Genomic DNA, 16,801 nt, shown 5'->3' with positions numbered 1-16,801 from the left:
TGAAATGTATAGTTACAAATAGGGGTTCCCGCCCAAAATGTGTTAGGAGGTTTTTGACCATTAATGTGGAGATAGTTGTTTTGTCCATCATTGATTAGAATGACCAAGTCAGACAGAAAAAAAGAAACCTGAGTTGGAGTTAGGAGGTTTGACTGACAGTTTGAGGATCCAATGGAGTTAGGAGGATTAGTCAGACAAGCTTTTTAATACTTTTCATTGGTTCAATATTTGTAAAACCCACACACAGATGTAAAGGGTGTTCAATAGCACTGATTTATTAAAGAAAATAAAACATGGAGATAGTTGGTTTCTGCCCGACAGCAACAATACTGTATGAACATGAACAATACTATAATGTACTGTACCATCATAACAGTCATATGAACATGTATATACTACCATTATAACAGTTATTATATCTTACCATTATAACAGTTATTATATCTTAATAACAGTTATTATATCTTACCATTATAACAGTTATTATATCTTAATAACAGTTATTATATCTTACCATTATAACAGTTATTATATCTTAATAACAGTTATTATATCTTACCATTATAACAGTTATTATATCTTAATAACAGTTATAATATCTTACCATTATAACAGTTATTATATCTTACCATTATAACAGTTATTATATCTTAATAACAGTTATTATATTTTACCATTATAACAGTTATTATATCTTAATAACAGTTATTATATCTTACCATAATAACAGTTATTATATCTTAATAACAGTTATTATATCTTACCATTATAACAGTTATTATATCTTAAATAACAGTTATTATATCTTACCATTATAACAGTTACTATATCTTAAATAACAGTTATTATATCTTACCATTATAACAGTTATTATATCTTAAATAACAGTTATTATATCTTACCATTATAACAGTTATTATATCGTAATAACAGTTATAATATCTTACCATTATAACAGTTATTATATCTTACCACTATAACAGTTACTATATCTTAAATAACAGTTATTATATCTTACCATTATAACAGTTATTATATCTTAATAACAGTTATTATATCTTAAATAACAGTTATTATATCTTACCATTATAACAGTTATTATATCTTAATAACAGTTATTATATCTTACCATAATAACAGTTATTATATCGTAATAACAGTTATTATATCTTACCATTATAACAGTTATTATATCGTAATAACAGTTATAATATCTTACCATTATAACTGCCACCACCAGCGCTGCCAGGCCAATCAGGTAGAGTTTCTCAGAGAACAGATCTATCAGTTTCACATGACAGCTCTGGGAAAACACAACACAACACAGACTGTCAATCATAAAGTGTTTATATATATATGTTTCATACAGACCAATAAAACATGAGATAATGTGATGACAGTGGATCTTTGTCCAATGCCCTGATCATTATCTTTTTTTTTATTTTTATTTGTGTCCACACAAAGTGTTTAATGAGCGGAGGAGCGCTCATGTCCAGAGAGCTCGGGGGAAAAAAAGAAGGAACAACGTACAGTATATACATATTTACACTATAGCATATCCATTTAAAACATTGTTGTACATGAGATTTCATGAGCGTAGCAGCTCAGCTGGTATCCGTTCCAAGACATTAGACATTAGTGAAGAGTATCATGAAGATTAAGGTGCAGAGTATCGGCAAAGTGTCAAGTTCAACCACATAGTCCTCTAAAAGGTTGCTTTACTGGTATAATCCACAGGGTAGGTCCATGAGGAAAACGAGGGAAGAGGAAGCTAGGGAAGAGGAAGCTAGGGAAGAGGAAGCTAGGGAAGAGGAAGCTAGGGAAGAGGGGTGGTGCCCCACAGCGCCATGCCAACAAAACACAAAGTCTGGTGTGATGGTAGCCTTAATGATTACACTGCATGAGTACTGAAGTAAACCATCACTGTAATTTATGATGAAAGAGGGTCTAGCCATGCTCCTGGGTTTACAGACCAGTTGGATGCCATGTGTTCTCCCTCTAATATAATGCAATATAATGCAGTGATTGAACATTCTCACCTCAGTGTGATCAGTCTTCTTAGAACACAATAATAATAATCATCATCATAAAAATCATAATAATAATAATACCACCACATATTCTCACCTCGGTCTCTTCAGTCTTCTTTGGACACAGAGCTGCAGTCTGTTGTTTGAACAGCGGGTTGTCGTCTCCTTTACCACAACAGTCCAGCTGAGGAGACAACATATTCATGAGTCATTCATTGTATGATGTTATTCATTCATACATACATTCACATGAACACATGATGAGTGCATCTTAAATGAAGAAAACACATTCACTTGAAGAGTATTGATGAGCAGTATTATTATTTTAAGTGATACAGAAGAACAGATCCAGAAGAACAGTAATAATGATATTATGAATATTGGGAGATCTAGAGGTTATGTTTCCTATCCTCACTGTGGGCTGTTCTGCAGAATTCAGTTAAAGACCTGAAGGCGATTCTACATGTCTCCTAAATCTCAACAGTATTCTGAAAAACGTATGTTTCTATATCAGTGGTGCTCAATCTTTTTCATGTCAAGGACCCCCAAAATTATATGTATTTGGCCGTGGACCCCCATCAAAATATTTTGTTCCAGGGACCCCCCAGAAGCAAAGATTTGAGTTAAAAATGTTGCACACATTTTCACGATCATAAGCTCATAGCGCGGCACTCGGTGCCGCGCTATGAGCTTGTAGATCTGCTATTTTTGAATAGCCCAAAGTTAAAATAATGCTTTTTTAGCTCAAATCTAAAAAGTTCCAGAAGTAACCAATTACTTTTAGCTTTTCAACCTGTATGGATTGGAGGATGGAGTATGTTAATACAATATAAGTTTTATATAACTGGGGTGGTTGTATTTGGTCTCCCTGCTCTTCTATAGTGAGAAATTTTAGATCCTGGGTCTTGTTTATGACACGACCGGTTGGACAAGAGCTACTGACCGAAGGTCCCAATTCAATTTCTCCCCTGAGCAAGCAGGCAGGCTCTATTAGCTCAATGGTTCAAACATTTCATCACCGGGGTTCAATCCGGGGTAGAGCAGGAAGAGAGAGAGAGAGAGAGAGAGAGAGAGAGAGAGAGAGAGAGAGAGAGAGAGAGAGAGAGAGAGAGAGAGAGAGAGAGAGAGCAGCTATAACTTTGTGTATTTTAATTTGTATTTGACTCATTAATTTGACTGCCAGAGTTAAAACCTCGTTCATAGCAGCCCTTGCCAGCGATTTTCGTGTTTTTTTGTTTCGTTATTTTGTTATTTAATTCACATATAGAAAGTCTAGCTGGACAGTTGAATCGTTTTGATCGTTCCACCACTAGAGAGCAGCACATACCAGCTTGATCGCCTCGCTGACATACTCGGCCCCCCCCACACCCACTCACACAGTCAAACACATGAACCGGAAGTGATCGGCGATCAGATTCTCTGATCGGCGAAAATTACGATGTGATACACGACGGGGATGACTGTTCGTCACCCAGACCATAGATTATAGGAGGGGAGGTCTCCGATCGTTTTATATAGCGTGTGAAAAAACGTTTGTTTCCCTATTATGGTCGAAAATGACTGGGGGGAAAAAAATTAAAACCGGAAACGGAACCCAAGTCATGGAACCGGATGCAGTGGTGGGTGAAGGAAGTGGAACCTGAAACTTAGCCTGATTCATAACAGAATAGCGTGATCAGAGCATAAAGATCAATAAAGACCATAGATCGCATTAATGCGATCCTGGCGGCCAGGCGCGCTATTTATTAGATCGCATTAATGCGATAATGGCGGCCAATGAGTTAACACCGGGAACACATTTGTGTCATTTTTAGATTTCTTTGGCTATTCAAAAATAGCAGATCTACAAGCTCATAGCGCAAGATCTGCTATTTTTGAAAAATCTTGAAAATGTGTGCAAATCTTATATTTTTAAGCGAACATTTGTAACTCATATCTTTGCTTCTGGGGGGGGGGTCCCTGGAACAACATATTTTGAGATGGGGGTCCGCCGCCAAATCATTTTGGGGGTCCTTGACATTTAAAAAAAAACTGTTTAGGATTTAGAAGACATTTGTAGAATCTCCGGAAGCAAAGATTTGAGTAAAAAAAATATATATACGTTTGCGTACATTTTCATGATTTTTCAAAAAATAGCAGATCTACAAGCTCATAGCGTGAAGCTTGTCCTCGGTGTTGCCAGATTCTGTGAGAGAAACAAGCAACCAGTTCCATGTCGTTCTGCATGAACAGCAGCTCATAAGGGACATTTAGTGCATGTTTGAGTGTCAGTACACTGCAAAATGAGCATTAGTGGGAAAAAAACAAACTTTGGAGCTGCTAAAATAGGCAATTTTCATTTATACACATTACTCCATTATGCCAGGGGAAGGGGTCTCCACAATGGACAACAGGGGCTTCTCTGGAAAAATTCAACAGCCCTTTGTATGTTGCTGAGTGATTAGCGACACATCAAAGCAAACATCTAAAATGACTGGAATTCTCCTTTAATGGATTAAAGTAAAAGATGAAATGAAGGTGATCATAAAGAACACACACCGTGTTGTGGAACACCTCCAGGACCTTGCTGGCTTTCTCTTTTTTGGCGGCAGGTCCCGTGACGTCCACCGCTTTGATGTAGGCCGAGTCGTAGAAGTTGATGAGCTCTTTGGAGATCTGTGGTGAGACGGGGAGATTGAAAAAAAAATTAAATCTGTTTCATTTGTTTTTGAAAAGCACAGCCTGTGAATGCATAACATTTTTTAATTGTCATAATTTTATAAAGCAGGGGTCTTCAACGTTTTCAGCCCAAGGACCCCCTAGCTGAGAGAGAGATGAAGCAGGGACCCCCTCTACATTGTATAAAATTGTGTTTTAGATTCAACTTTTTTGTTTACGTTTACTGTTCTTTTTTCTCTCTAAACCTATAGCCCTACCTCTTTGCCACAAATTGCCGATCTACAAGCTCACAACGCCTCGCAGTGCGAGGCGTTGTGAGCTTGTAAATCTGCTATTTTTGTCTAAAGTTCTCCTCAGAAAAGGGATGCTAGGGTTCAAGTGGTTAAAGGGTAAGACCACTTTGGTAGAGGTTTGGGTTGTGTAGTTACCTTGCCATGATGTAACTCCAAAGGTGGGCAAGAAATCAAAAATAATTGTTACATTGTTTAGAAATTGATAATTCAAAATATGCTCCTCATTGACTTACATTGTACGGTAAAACAGCTCTCAAAGTCACTATTTTAGCACGTAAATGAACCCAAACAAAGTCGATTCAGACAATATAGAGCATCACCAAACCCAGTACTGTTTGTTTTTTTAATACAAATGTCAACTTCCTGTTGATTTTACTATTTGAAGATCTGGATCCGGATCCGCGGATCCAGTCCGGGTTTTCTACTTATTAGAAATGGCAAAATCAACAGGAAGTTGACATTTTCATTAAAAAATAAAAATCATGGCAAGGTAACTACACAACCCAAACCTCTACCAAAGTGGTCTTGCCCTTTAAGGTAAAAAAAAAAAATCATATCACAAAAAGATTTAGCGGACCCCCTGTAGTTACTCTGAGGACCACCTAGGGGACCCCCTGTTGAAGACCCATGGTATAAAGGTTCTGGCAACATAGGCTATTATACAGCATGCTTCCATTTACACATACAGAAATACAATCTACTTTGATTGTATTTCACATTGTTGTAGCCTAAATGCATTTTCTGATCAACATTCCAAGGCTATCAATGTTCTAATTTTAAAATGGTTTATTTCAACTTTGAAATGGCATTTATAAATCAAGTGTGCAGTCATCAAAAAAAGTTCCTGATTAAAATGGGGTCCTGGTGTAAAAAAAAAACCCTGGGGGTCCCCGGACGGTCGGACCCCACGTTGCTTACCGTGTCGCGGTTCATGAAACCCCAGATCCCTGCAGCCACTTCACACGCAAACAGAAGCACCAGGAAGAAGAAGAACTGAGAAATAGAAGAAAGAAACAAACATTTCAGAGAACCTTTTGTAAACCTCAGGGTCCAACAGTCTGAACCTTCTGCTGTTCAAGAAAATAATACAGTGAAATAAACCTACTTAAACCCAGTGGTAGAAAAAGTACTCAAATGTTTTACTTAAGTAAAAGTATCAATACTGCAATGTATAAATAAGTAAAAGGCCTGTGTTCAAAAGGTCACTTGAGTAAAAGTACAAAAGTATTGGCATCAAAATAAGTACCAAAAGTAAAAGTGCTAACAATGTTTGAAAATAGCAGATCTACAAGCTCACAGCTCGTCGCATCGCAACGTGTTGTGAGCTTGTAGATCTGCTATTTTCAAATAGCCCAAGTAACAGCATGGGGCTGATATATATTTCATAAAATCATAATTTATATCTGAAAAGGAACTATAAACTAAAGTTGTCAAATAATGGTAGTGGAGTAAAAGTACAATATTTGCCTCTGAGATGTAGTGGAGTAGAAGTAAAAGTATAAACAATTGGAAATACTCCAGTAAATTAAAAGTACCTCAGAATTGTACTTAAGTACAGTACTTGAGTAAATGTACTTAGTTACTTTACACCACTGTCAAGAAGATAATACACTCAGGGCCGGACTGGGACCGAAATTCAGCCCTGGCATTTTGGTCCGAATTTTGGTCCGAACCGGCCCCTCACTGTTTCAGCCCAGCCCTGCACATGAACTCTGCAGCCGCACTGAGGCCCCTGCTGGAAAGCATCCCAGCCCAAACATTAACGTAACTAATAATTGGGCCGCGCGACCTGGAAATGACCGTAATAATCCTAAAACGGGAGCGAAAATATATATATAAAAAAAAAAAAAAGACCAGTCCGCCGCTGAATACACTAAAATAAACCAACTTAAACCCTATATTCTTCGTTGACCCCACGGTCGCACAGGGCTCTGTAATTAGCCTCCTCCTTTTCTACACAGGATCTCCTCTCTGAAAATAACTGATCTGTTATTTAGGGTGAATGTGGGCCTGTTCTGACAACATGCCCAGAATGATGCTGTGGTTCATGTGGTTAAAGTCTGGTGGTTCCTAACCTCTTATCCTGGGAGCCCCCCCTCCTCCACCCCCTCTCTTCTTACATCTATAACTAAAGCTGAGACCACCCACACACACAGACAATATAGAGCATCACCACACACACACACACACACACACACACACACACACACACACACACACACACACACACACACACACACACACACACACACATACACACACACACACACACACACACACACACACACACACACACACACACACACACACACACACACACTGTGTTAATCTACAGTGACACAGAGAGAAGCTCCATCCTGCCTGGTGACACCGACTGTGATCTGAGCCTGTATGACATGAAGATCAGGGCTGAGTGCCTACAGTTCCCAGCATGCACTGACACACACACACACACACACACACACACACACACACACACACACACACACACACACACACACACACACACACACACACACACACACACACACACACACACACACACACACACACACACACACACACACACACACACACACACACACACACACACACACACACACACTCTCACACACACACACACACACACACACACACACACACACACACACACACACACACACACACACACACACACACACACACACACACACACACACACACACACACACACACACACACACACACACACACACACACACACACACACACACACACAGACACAGAGAGATCAGAGCAGAGCTCCTACCGTTCCCAGCAGGCACTGTGACTCCTGGATGGCTCCATAGCAACCCAGGAAGCCCACGAACATCATGACCGCTCCCACGGCAATGAGGATGTACACACCTGTGTTAACGATGAGAGAGAGACATTAATGATGAGAGAGAGAGAGAGACATTAATGATGAGAGAGAGACATTAATGATGAGAGGGGGAGAGAGAGAGAGAGAGAGAGAGAGAGAGAGAGAGAGAGAGAGAGAGAGAGAGAGAGAGAGAGAGGTTAATGATGACCGCTCCCACTCAAGGTAATTAAAAAGAAGGTGCGGTCATCAACATCATTTTCTCAGTATAGCAGCAATTCCAGCTGAAAGATTCGTCGCACTGTGAAAGTCTCAGTTATCATGTCAGCACATGTGTGTTTTGTTTAACTTTTTTTTAACTTTTTCTTAGCAGTGTATAGCTGACCTTTGATCAGAATTGTATTCATTTCACTGTTTTATTATTGTTATTATTATTATTTTGTTTGGTTTTAATATGTAGCAATTTGAGATTTGGTTCAAATATAAAGTGCGTTACAAATAAAATGTATTATTATTATTATTGGCTCTCATTTGACTCCAATGTATTTACCAAACCTCCGGTTCCAGTTTCGCCTCCCATGCGCGTCAATGCATTGCGAGCTTGTAGATCGGCTATTTTCAAATGGCCGAAATGTATATGGGGTTAAAGTGGTTAATGTATGTTTTGTAATAATAATCCAAATCTACAAAGTAGCCTATCTAGTAACTAAAGTTTTTATATAAATGTAGTGGAGTAAAAATGCAATATTTGGATCCGAGATGTAGTGGAGTAGAAGTAAAAATTATTGGAAATTGGAAATACTCAAGTAAAGTACAAATACCTCAAAATTGTACTTAAGTAAATGTACTTAGTTACTTTCCACCACTGCCTGTAGGCCCTACATTAATGGTTTGAGGAAGAGATGTCAGTGTGTGTGAACCACCACTGGGTGGCAGTGTGAACTCATTGTTTTTATACCAGGACCCCATTTTAATGAAACTGTTTTGATGACTGCACCACGTGATTTATAAATGCCATTTCAAAGTTGAAATAAAGCATATTTTAAAATAAGAACATTGGTAGCCTTGGAATATTTATCAGAAAATGCATTTAGGCTACAACAATGTGATTCCTGCTCAGTGGTGGAAAGAAACTAAGTACATTTACTCAAGTACTGTACTTAAGTACAATTTTGAGATACTTTTACTTAACTGGAGTATTTCCAATTGTCTATACTTTTACTTCTACTCCCCTACATCTCAGAGGCAAATGTTGTACTTTTACTCCACTACAATTATTTGAAAACTTTAGTTACTAGTTACTTTGCAGATATAAGTCATTATATTATAAAACATACATTAACCACTTTAGCTCTATTTTATACCTGAGCTATTTGAAAATAGCAGATCTACAAGGTCACAACGCGTCGCGATGCGACGCGTTGTGAGCTTGTAAATCTGCTATTTTCAAACATTTTACTACATTTTGATACTGATACTTTTGTACTTTTACTCAAGTAAATGTTGAATTCCGGACTTTTACTTGTTACAGAGTACTGTACTTCTGCATTGCAGTATTGATACTTTTACTTAAGTAAAACATTTGAGTACTTTTTCCACCACTGTTCCTGCTGATTAAGTGTCGTATCAAAGTAGTTTAAAGGCTTTTAGGTATGTTCATGTTCAAGTATCTGACACTGTATAAAGTCACCATAACCATTGTTATCTTTTTCATTTCCTGAAAAGTTAATATTGTGGACATAGCTGGTTTCTGCCCGGCAACAGAGATATACTACTGTATATACATGTTCAATAAAGGTTCTGGCAACATAGGCTATATACTATATATAGATAGACTCTCCAGAAAAACTCGGGCAAAAATCCTTGATTATGCAGGCTAAAACTCTTTATTATGCGGGCTAAAACTCTTTATTATGCGGGCTAAAACTCTTTATTATGCGGGCTAAAACTCTTTATTATGCGGGCTAAAATCCGATTTTGCGATGAACAGAACTACAGATTATTTTAGTTCTCAATACTTGACTGCAAGGTAAACTTCTCGTTAATCCCGAAGGATGATCTATCTTTATAGAGGGGTTTAAACTCGCATAGGCTTGGGTTTTCTAAAAAATCAAAACAATTTATGTTTCTATTAAAAAAAATATTTTTCCAAAACATATTGTGAGGAATGTGAAAAAATATGGACAATGTTGCTGTTATTTTCTTGTTTTTTACAGTCTTATTGTTGTATAGAGACACACGGCCGGAAGCGGAAGGCCTACAAATCCACGCCCACTTTTGACACTCGGGGTCCGTTAGAACGATGAACTGCAGCTCTCAATGCAATCTCTATGAGAGGCATTGTAAAATACCGTCATTTCACTGGTTAACTACTGAGGCTGTAGCGATTTTTGTTGTGTTCTAATAATCTGTCCCATTTGTTTAATTTGTCCTTTTTAATGTCCCATATCTTTCATCTCGATATACTACCCACAATATACTATAATATACTCCATCAGTATGTCAAAACCGCTAGCATCGGAGATCAAGAGTTTAAGTATATACGTCACAGACGCATCCCTTGAGGTTTTCACTACCCAGAAAACTGGCGAAAGTGGCCGTTTTCAATAGGTTTTGGTCATTATCTCTGGAACAAAAGGTCCAATCTGCTCAGTTCAAAGCTTGTTGGATGCGTGACTTTGAGGACATTAAGCACGCAATGACGCATTTTCGGGTTCTTTTTTTTTATTTAGGGGAGACGAGATCTTAGTTGGGCAGGCGACCTCCTCTCCTGCCTCTACAGTGGGTACGCCACTGGTCGGCGCTCGGCACTCGTAAAGACAGTGATGTCACTGAAATGCCCGTCTGCTGTCTACCCTCTGCTGTGTTAGCATTATGGGTAACTCGTTAAAGTGGCAAATTAAATGTGAAACACATCAACTATTAAGAAAACAAGAAGATATGTTGACAAAGACACTCCATACATTTGGAAACATATTTTTATTTAAATCAATATCGTCTTGAGTTAATGCAGGATAATTTTAAAAGTAGGCTAACTTTCATATCCTCTCATAGGGAATGCATTGGCAGCTGCTGTTCATCGTTCTAACGGACCTCGAGTAGCAGCGCTGTCTCAAAAGTGGGCGTGAAATTTGTAGTCCCCGTGTGTCTCTATGTAAACTTGCTAATGTTTCACCCGGACCGCCTTGTGCACTGCACCGAGGTCCTCTTTAAAAGGTGACACCATTTGTTATGTTTTACACGAAATATTGAAATATGCGCATATTATGCGATGCGATGTGCATATTATGCGATGCGATGCGCATGTTATGCGATGCGATGCGCATAATTATGCGATGCAGCCTTTTCGAGAAAAAAAATTACCCCCGCATAATTATGCGCCATTTTGCTGATTATGCGGTAAATTATGCGATCGCATAATCGCATTTAACTGGAGGGTCTATATAGACTATGTTGCCAGAAACTTCCTTTAAAAAAAAGGAATGCAAAGGATACTTTTTTTCTTTCTTTCATTTTTTTTCAACAGAATTGCGTTGAAGTTGTCAACGTGCGACCCCACCTTCCAGTGGTGGAAAAAGTACTCAAATTCTTTACTTAAAGGAGAATTCCGGACAAATTAAGTGTTATCTTTCATGTCTCGTTACTCACCTAGCGACGTAAAAAGTGGCGTTCTTTTTTTCCATATATTCCCCTGTCGTCATTTTTTAAACACCCTCCGTTGTTATAATGGGAGCGAGTGGGTTAGTGAAGTTCGTCTATTATAACCAACGCAATGTTATTTTTTTCTCTTATTAACGGCAGGCTCGCAGGAATTTTCAGCGCATGTTTGACTATCATGAGACTCTACAATGAATCGTAGTAGAGAAAAAAATAACATTGCGTTGGTTATAATAGACGAACTTCACTAACCCACTCGCTCCCATTATAACAACGGAGGGTGTTTAAAAAATGACGACAGGGGAATATATGGAAAAAAAGAACGCCACTTTTTACGTCGCTAGGTGAGTAACGAGACATGAAAGATAACACTTAATTTGTCCGGAATTCTCCTTTAAGTAAAAGTACCAATACTGCAATATAAAAATACTCTGTTACAAAGTCCAGAATAAAAAAGATTACTTGAGTAAAAGTACAAAAGTATTGGCATCAAAATGTACTTAAAGTAACAAAAGTAAAAGTACTAAATATTTTAAAATAGCAGATCTACAAGCTCACAACGTGTCGCAATGCGGCGCGTTGTGAGCTTGTAGATCGGCTATTTTCAAATAGCCTATGTATGAAATAGAGCTTAAGTGGTTAATGTATGTCAGATATAATATCATAGTTTATATCTGAAAAGTAATTAGTAACTAAAGTTTTCAAGTAATTGTAGTGGAGTAAAAGTACAATATTTGCCTCTGAGATGTAGTGGAGTAGAAGTAAAAGTATTGGAAATTGAAAATACTCAAGTAAATAATAAAAAATAAAATACCTCAAACTTGTACTTAAGTAAATGTACTTAGTTACTTTCCACCACTGCCACCTTCACCTTCCTCCGGCGACCCCACGCGGGGGTCCCGACCCATAGTTTGAGAACCCGTGGGGTAGGAGGTTGTTTGTGAATGGACCGGTGTGTGTTTTAAGATGACATGAAGGAGGTGAACACACACGTGTGTGTGTGTGTGTGTGTGTGTGTGTGTGTGTGTGCGTGTGCGTGTGTGCGTATGCGTGTTTGTGTGTGCGCGTGTGCGTGCGTGTGTGCGTGCGTGTGTGCTTGTGTGTGTGTGTGTGTGTGCGCGTGTGCGTGTGTGCGTGCGTGTGTGTGTGTGGGTGTGTGTGTGTGTGTGTGTGTGTGTGTGTGTGTGTGTGTGTGTGTGTGTGTGTGTGTGTGTGTGTGTGTGTGTGTGTGTGTGTGTGTGTTGGGGGTGGGGGGGTGTCAGGAAGTAGCTCTCAGAGGCCCCATCCCCCACAAAACCCCCTTCTGCTGTGACCTTTGACCTCCAGAACCCACCACTATCCTTCCCCAGGAAACAGAGACAGAGGGAGCAGACAGACAGACTGTCAGAGCAGACAGACAGTCAGAGAAGACAGACAGACAGACAGAGCAGACAGACAGTCCATTTAAACATTTACACACAGAAGAACACTTTATACCGGTGGCATGGAGATGTCCACAGGATCTGTTACAAAGATAAACTACACCTTTTTTTAATAAAACGGTGTATTTATGTAGTAGTGCTCTACTACTAAGTGCTTTACAATGTGCAATATATTCACTCACACACACACACACACACACACACACACACACACACACACACACACACACACACACACACACACACACACACACACACACACACACAAACACACACACACACACACACACCAGGGCTGGTGAATTAATATTCAAATTTAGAATATTCCTCGAATATGGGGAACATATGTATATTCGAATATGAAAATTAATATTCGAATATAAAAAAAAACAAAAAAAAAACATATTCTTTTCTGTTTATTTGACAGGGACAATACAAAAAACTATGTATCAAGTTATAAAAACAAACAAAAGATGTTTTATTGGATCCGAGCACTCGATACATTGTTTTTTGTATTGTTTCTGTCAAAAAAAAAATCTGTTCGGCTGCCGTGTTAAGGGGTCAGATGTGGGTGGGCCGCGTACATTTTCAGAGCACGTTTGTTTTCAATGATCAATCGATTGAATGATCATTAAAGGGACATTTCACTTTAAAATAAAATAAACTTTAAATATATATAACAAATAAATGAAAAAATTAATGGAAAATCACGGCCCCCTCACGCATTAGAAGGACATTCTAATGCATGAGAGGGCCGTGATTTCCCATTACTTTTTTCATTTATTTGATATACAGTATATATTATGTTTAAAGTTTATTTTATTTTGTGTTGTCAGAGTCAGCTCTCTGGTGAAGTCAGTGTCACTGCACTGTTCTCCAAAATGTTGTTTACTAGAATGAATGGATGTCATTAAAGTCTGGCTCACATTCCTGACTGATGACAAGCAGCTGTCACTGAGGTTTCCCCATGCGTTCAGTTCATCAGGACATGAGAACCAAGGAGCTGTGACACCCCATGGCTCCATGGCTCTCTGTTTGCCAAAGTGACGCACTGTGGGTCACTATTTACACTATTTTTTACTATTTTCACTATTTTCACTATTTCCACTATTTCCACTATTTCCTCTATTTTCACTATTTTCACTATTTCCACTATTTCCACTATTTTCACTATTTCCACTATTTTCACTATTTTCACTATTTCCACTATTTCCACTATTTTCACTATTTCCACTATTTTCACTATTTCCTCTATTTTCACTATTTTCACTATTTTCACTATTTCCACTATTTCCACTTTTTTCACTATTTTCACTATTTTCACTATAAACGCACCCGCACACACACACACACACACACGCATGCACGCACGCACGCACGCACGCACGCACGCACGCACGCACGCACGCACGCACGCACGCACGCACACACACACACACACACACACACACACACACACACACACACACACACACACACACACACACACACACACACACACACACACACGTGTGGGTTTGTTCACACAGCAGAGGAGATTAGTGGCTGTTTGTCTGGATAATCTTGGAGTGGTTTAGCTGACTGATGGAGTAGATTTGTATTATAATACCATACGATACAATATGCTTTATTGTTCTGATGGGGAGGCTTGTCTTGGAACTGAAACGCTGCAAGGCAAGGCCAGGCTGTTTGTATTGTAGGTAGCACATGATGTCAGCAACAAGATCATTACACGTACTTTACACTAAACATTGAACCATAAGACATTAAGACACACAGCTAATGAAAAGTAATGAGCCTGTAGTCGCCTGTGTGTCCAACACAATCTATACTGTCACAGAATCTATCCTGTCACAGACCTACAGCCCACAGCTCACTATAAACTCCTCTGGCTTTGTGCTGAGTGTGGTAATTCCTCTCCTACAGGATGGTGGCGATATCCTCCTTCCAGAGAATGTCAGAAAGGTTCAGGATCAACCCGTTCTCACTCCCAAGGCGTCACTTTGTGCCGCTCTGTCAGTAGCCCGGAAACGCTAAGTTTTGACATGACGGGACGCCATTGGCGAACAACCCTAACCTCACAAAACTATGCCTAAACCTAAACCTAAACCTAACCCTAACCTCCCAAAAACTGTGAGAGAAAAAAAAAAGTCGAGAGGAAAAAAAAACAGTCACACCCCCGGTGGGATTCGATCAAGGGAGATTGCGAACACTAGCTATGTGCTGCTACCAGCTAAACCACAAGGCGTCAGGCTAATCTGCTGATTCAAATGGTATTTGAAGCTCCAATACGTGAGTTTTAGTTTTAGTAGTCCTATAGTGACGCATTAGGGAGTGGAAATGAGAAATGAGAGGCAATAACTGACGCCTATGTGTGAGAATGTGTTGGCAGGATATGTATGAGGACAGCCTGACAGAGGTGGGGCGTGAGGTATAGGAGTGACAGACGTGTTCAAGGTGGGGGTGAGGGTGGAGGTTGGGGGTGGGTCTGCATCAAGGATCAGCTCTGAGTCCTTTCTCGTTGGCAGTGGTGATGGACAGGTTGACAGATGTTTGCCGACCACATTGTGATAGAAAGTGGAACGGTGAGGATTCAGAGAGAGAGCACAGTGGAACGGTAAGGATTCAGAGAGAGAGGACAGTGGAACGGTGAGGATTCAGAGAGTGAGAGGACAGTGGAACGGTGAGGATTCAGAGAGAGAGGACAGTGGAACGGTGAGGATTCAGAGAGAGAGGACAGTGGAACGGTGAGGATTCGGGCCATGCTGCACGGCTTGGAAACGGACCGGTGGCACTGATGAAAAGACAGGAGGCGGGGCCTGAGGTTGCAGCCCATACCGCATAGGTCATGTGATCACACACAGATCCTGCTCATGATCATGATGTGGGTTTTATGAATTATAGTGCAATTAACTTTTATAGATGTAAATACAACATGTGTGTGAGAACGGCCTCCTCACACACACACGCGCACACGCATGCATGCATGCACGCACACACACACACACACACACACACACACACACACACACACACACACACACACACACACACACACACACACACACACACACACACACACACACACACACAGAGATCAATAAAGATAAAATATGTTCTCACCTAACCTCCACCCTTCTACTCTCTCTCTCTCTCTCTCTGTCTGTCTGTCTGTCTCACTTTCTTGTCTTCCTCTCTCTCACTCTCTCTCTTTCTCTCCCTCCCTCTCTCTCCCTGTCTCTCTCTCTTTCTGTCTGTCTCTCTCTCTTTCTGTCTCTCTCTCTCTTGTCGTCCTCTCTCCTTCTCTCCTTTCCTTCCCTCGTCTCCTTTCCTTCCAGCAGCAGGTTGTTGTGATGTGAGGCAGCCATTACTTCCACCTCCCGGCTCCCGTTGTCATGACAACAGCCTTTCAGCTGTGAAGGTAAACCACCACGTGTCTGTCAGTGCGTGCGTGCGTGCGTGCGTGCGTGCGTGCGTGCGTGCGTGCGTGCGTGCGTGCGTGCGTGCGTGCGTGCGTGCGTGCGTGCGTGCGGTTGTGAGGTATATTTTAGACCACTGGTTTCCAAACTATGGGTCGAGAAAATATCCAGTTGTATCATTTCCTACTTTTCTTTTTATTATTGTAAAAGATTTTCAGAAAGATATATTTATATAAAAAGGGAAATAAAAACTATGTATTGCAATATGATCTCCATAACATAGCTGATTAGTTTGCATGTGCATTACCAGCATGCTCAAAACACACACTAGACAAATAGTGGTTCTTCAGTGGATCTACGGGGTGGTTGAGGTGATATTTAGCACCACTGTCACACAAAGAACATGTTCAGACCCTGTATGATTCGTTTAGACTTTAGACTCTAAACCGGGGGTCTTCAACAGGGGGTCCGGGACCCCTAGGGG

The 16,801-nt window shown here is 39.9% G+C and overlaps 1 protein-coding gene across 5 annotated transcripts in view; it reads right to left on the bottom strand.

Annotated features, from left to right (window-relative positions):
• Positions 1–16,801, bottom strand: part of LOC308091362 (CD81 antigen-like) — a 156,576-nt gene that overhangs the window by 128,750 nt on the left and 11,025 nt on the right. For all 5 annotated transcript variants that reach the window (XR_013933703.1, XR_013933704.1, XR_013933705.1 and 2 more), the window contains exons 3-7: positions 7,770–7,867; positions 5,900–5,974; positions 4,569–4,685; positions 2,128–2,214; positions 1,220–1,303 (exon numbers count right to left, since the gene is read on the bottom strand). Coding sequence is in view for 1 of the 5 variants with exons in the window: in XM_080436925.1 (XP_080293051.1) it covers positions 1,220–1,303; positions 2,128–2,214; positions 4,569–4,685; positions 5,900–5,974; positions 7,770–7,867 (461 nt within the window). In the remaining 4 variants the exon portion in view is untranslated. The remainder of the gene's footprint in view (positions 1–1,219; positions 1,304–2,127; positions 2,215–4,568; positions 4,686–5,899; positions 5,975–7,769; positions 7,868–16,801) is intronic.

This window comes from Gymnoscopelus braueri (assembly GCF_963280865.1).
Source record: "Gymnoscopelus braueri genome assembly, chromosome: 9".
NCBI lineage: Eukaryota > Metazoa > Chordata > Actinopteri > Myctophiformes > Myctophidae > Gymnoscopelus > Gymnoscopelus braueri.
The sequence above is the reverse complement of the archived record's forward strand: the minus strand, read 5'-3'. Positions and strand labels throughout refer to the sequence as shown.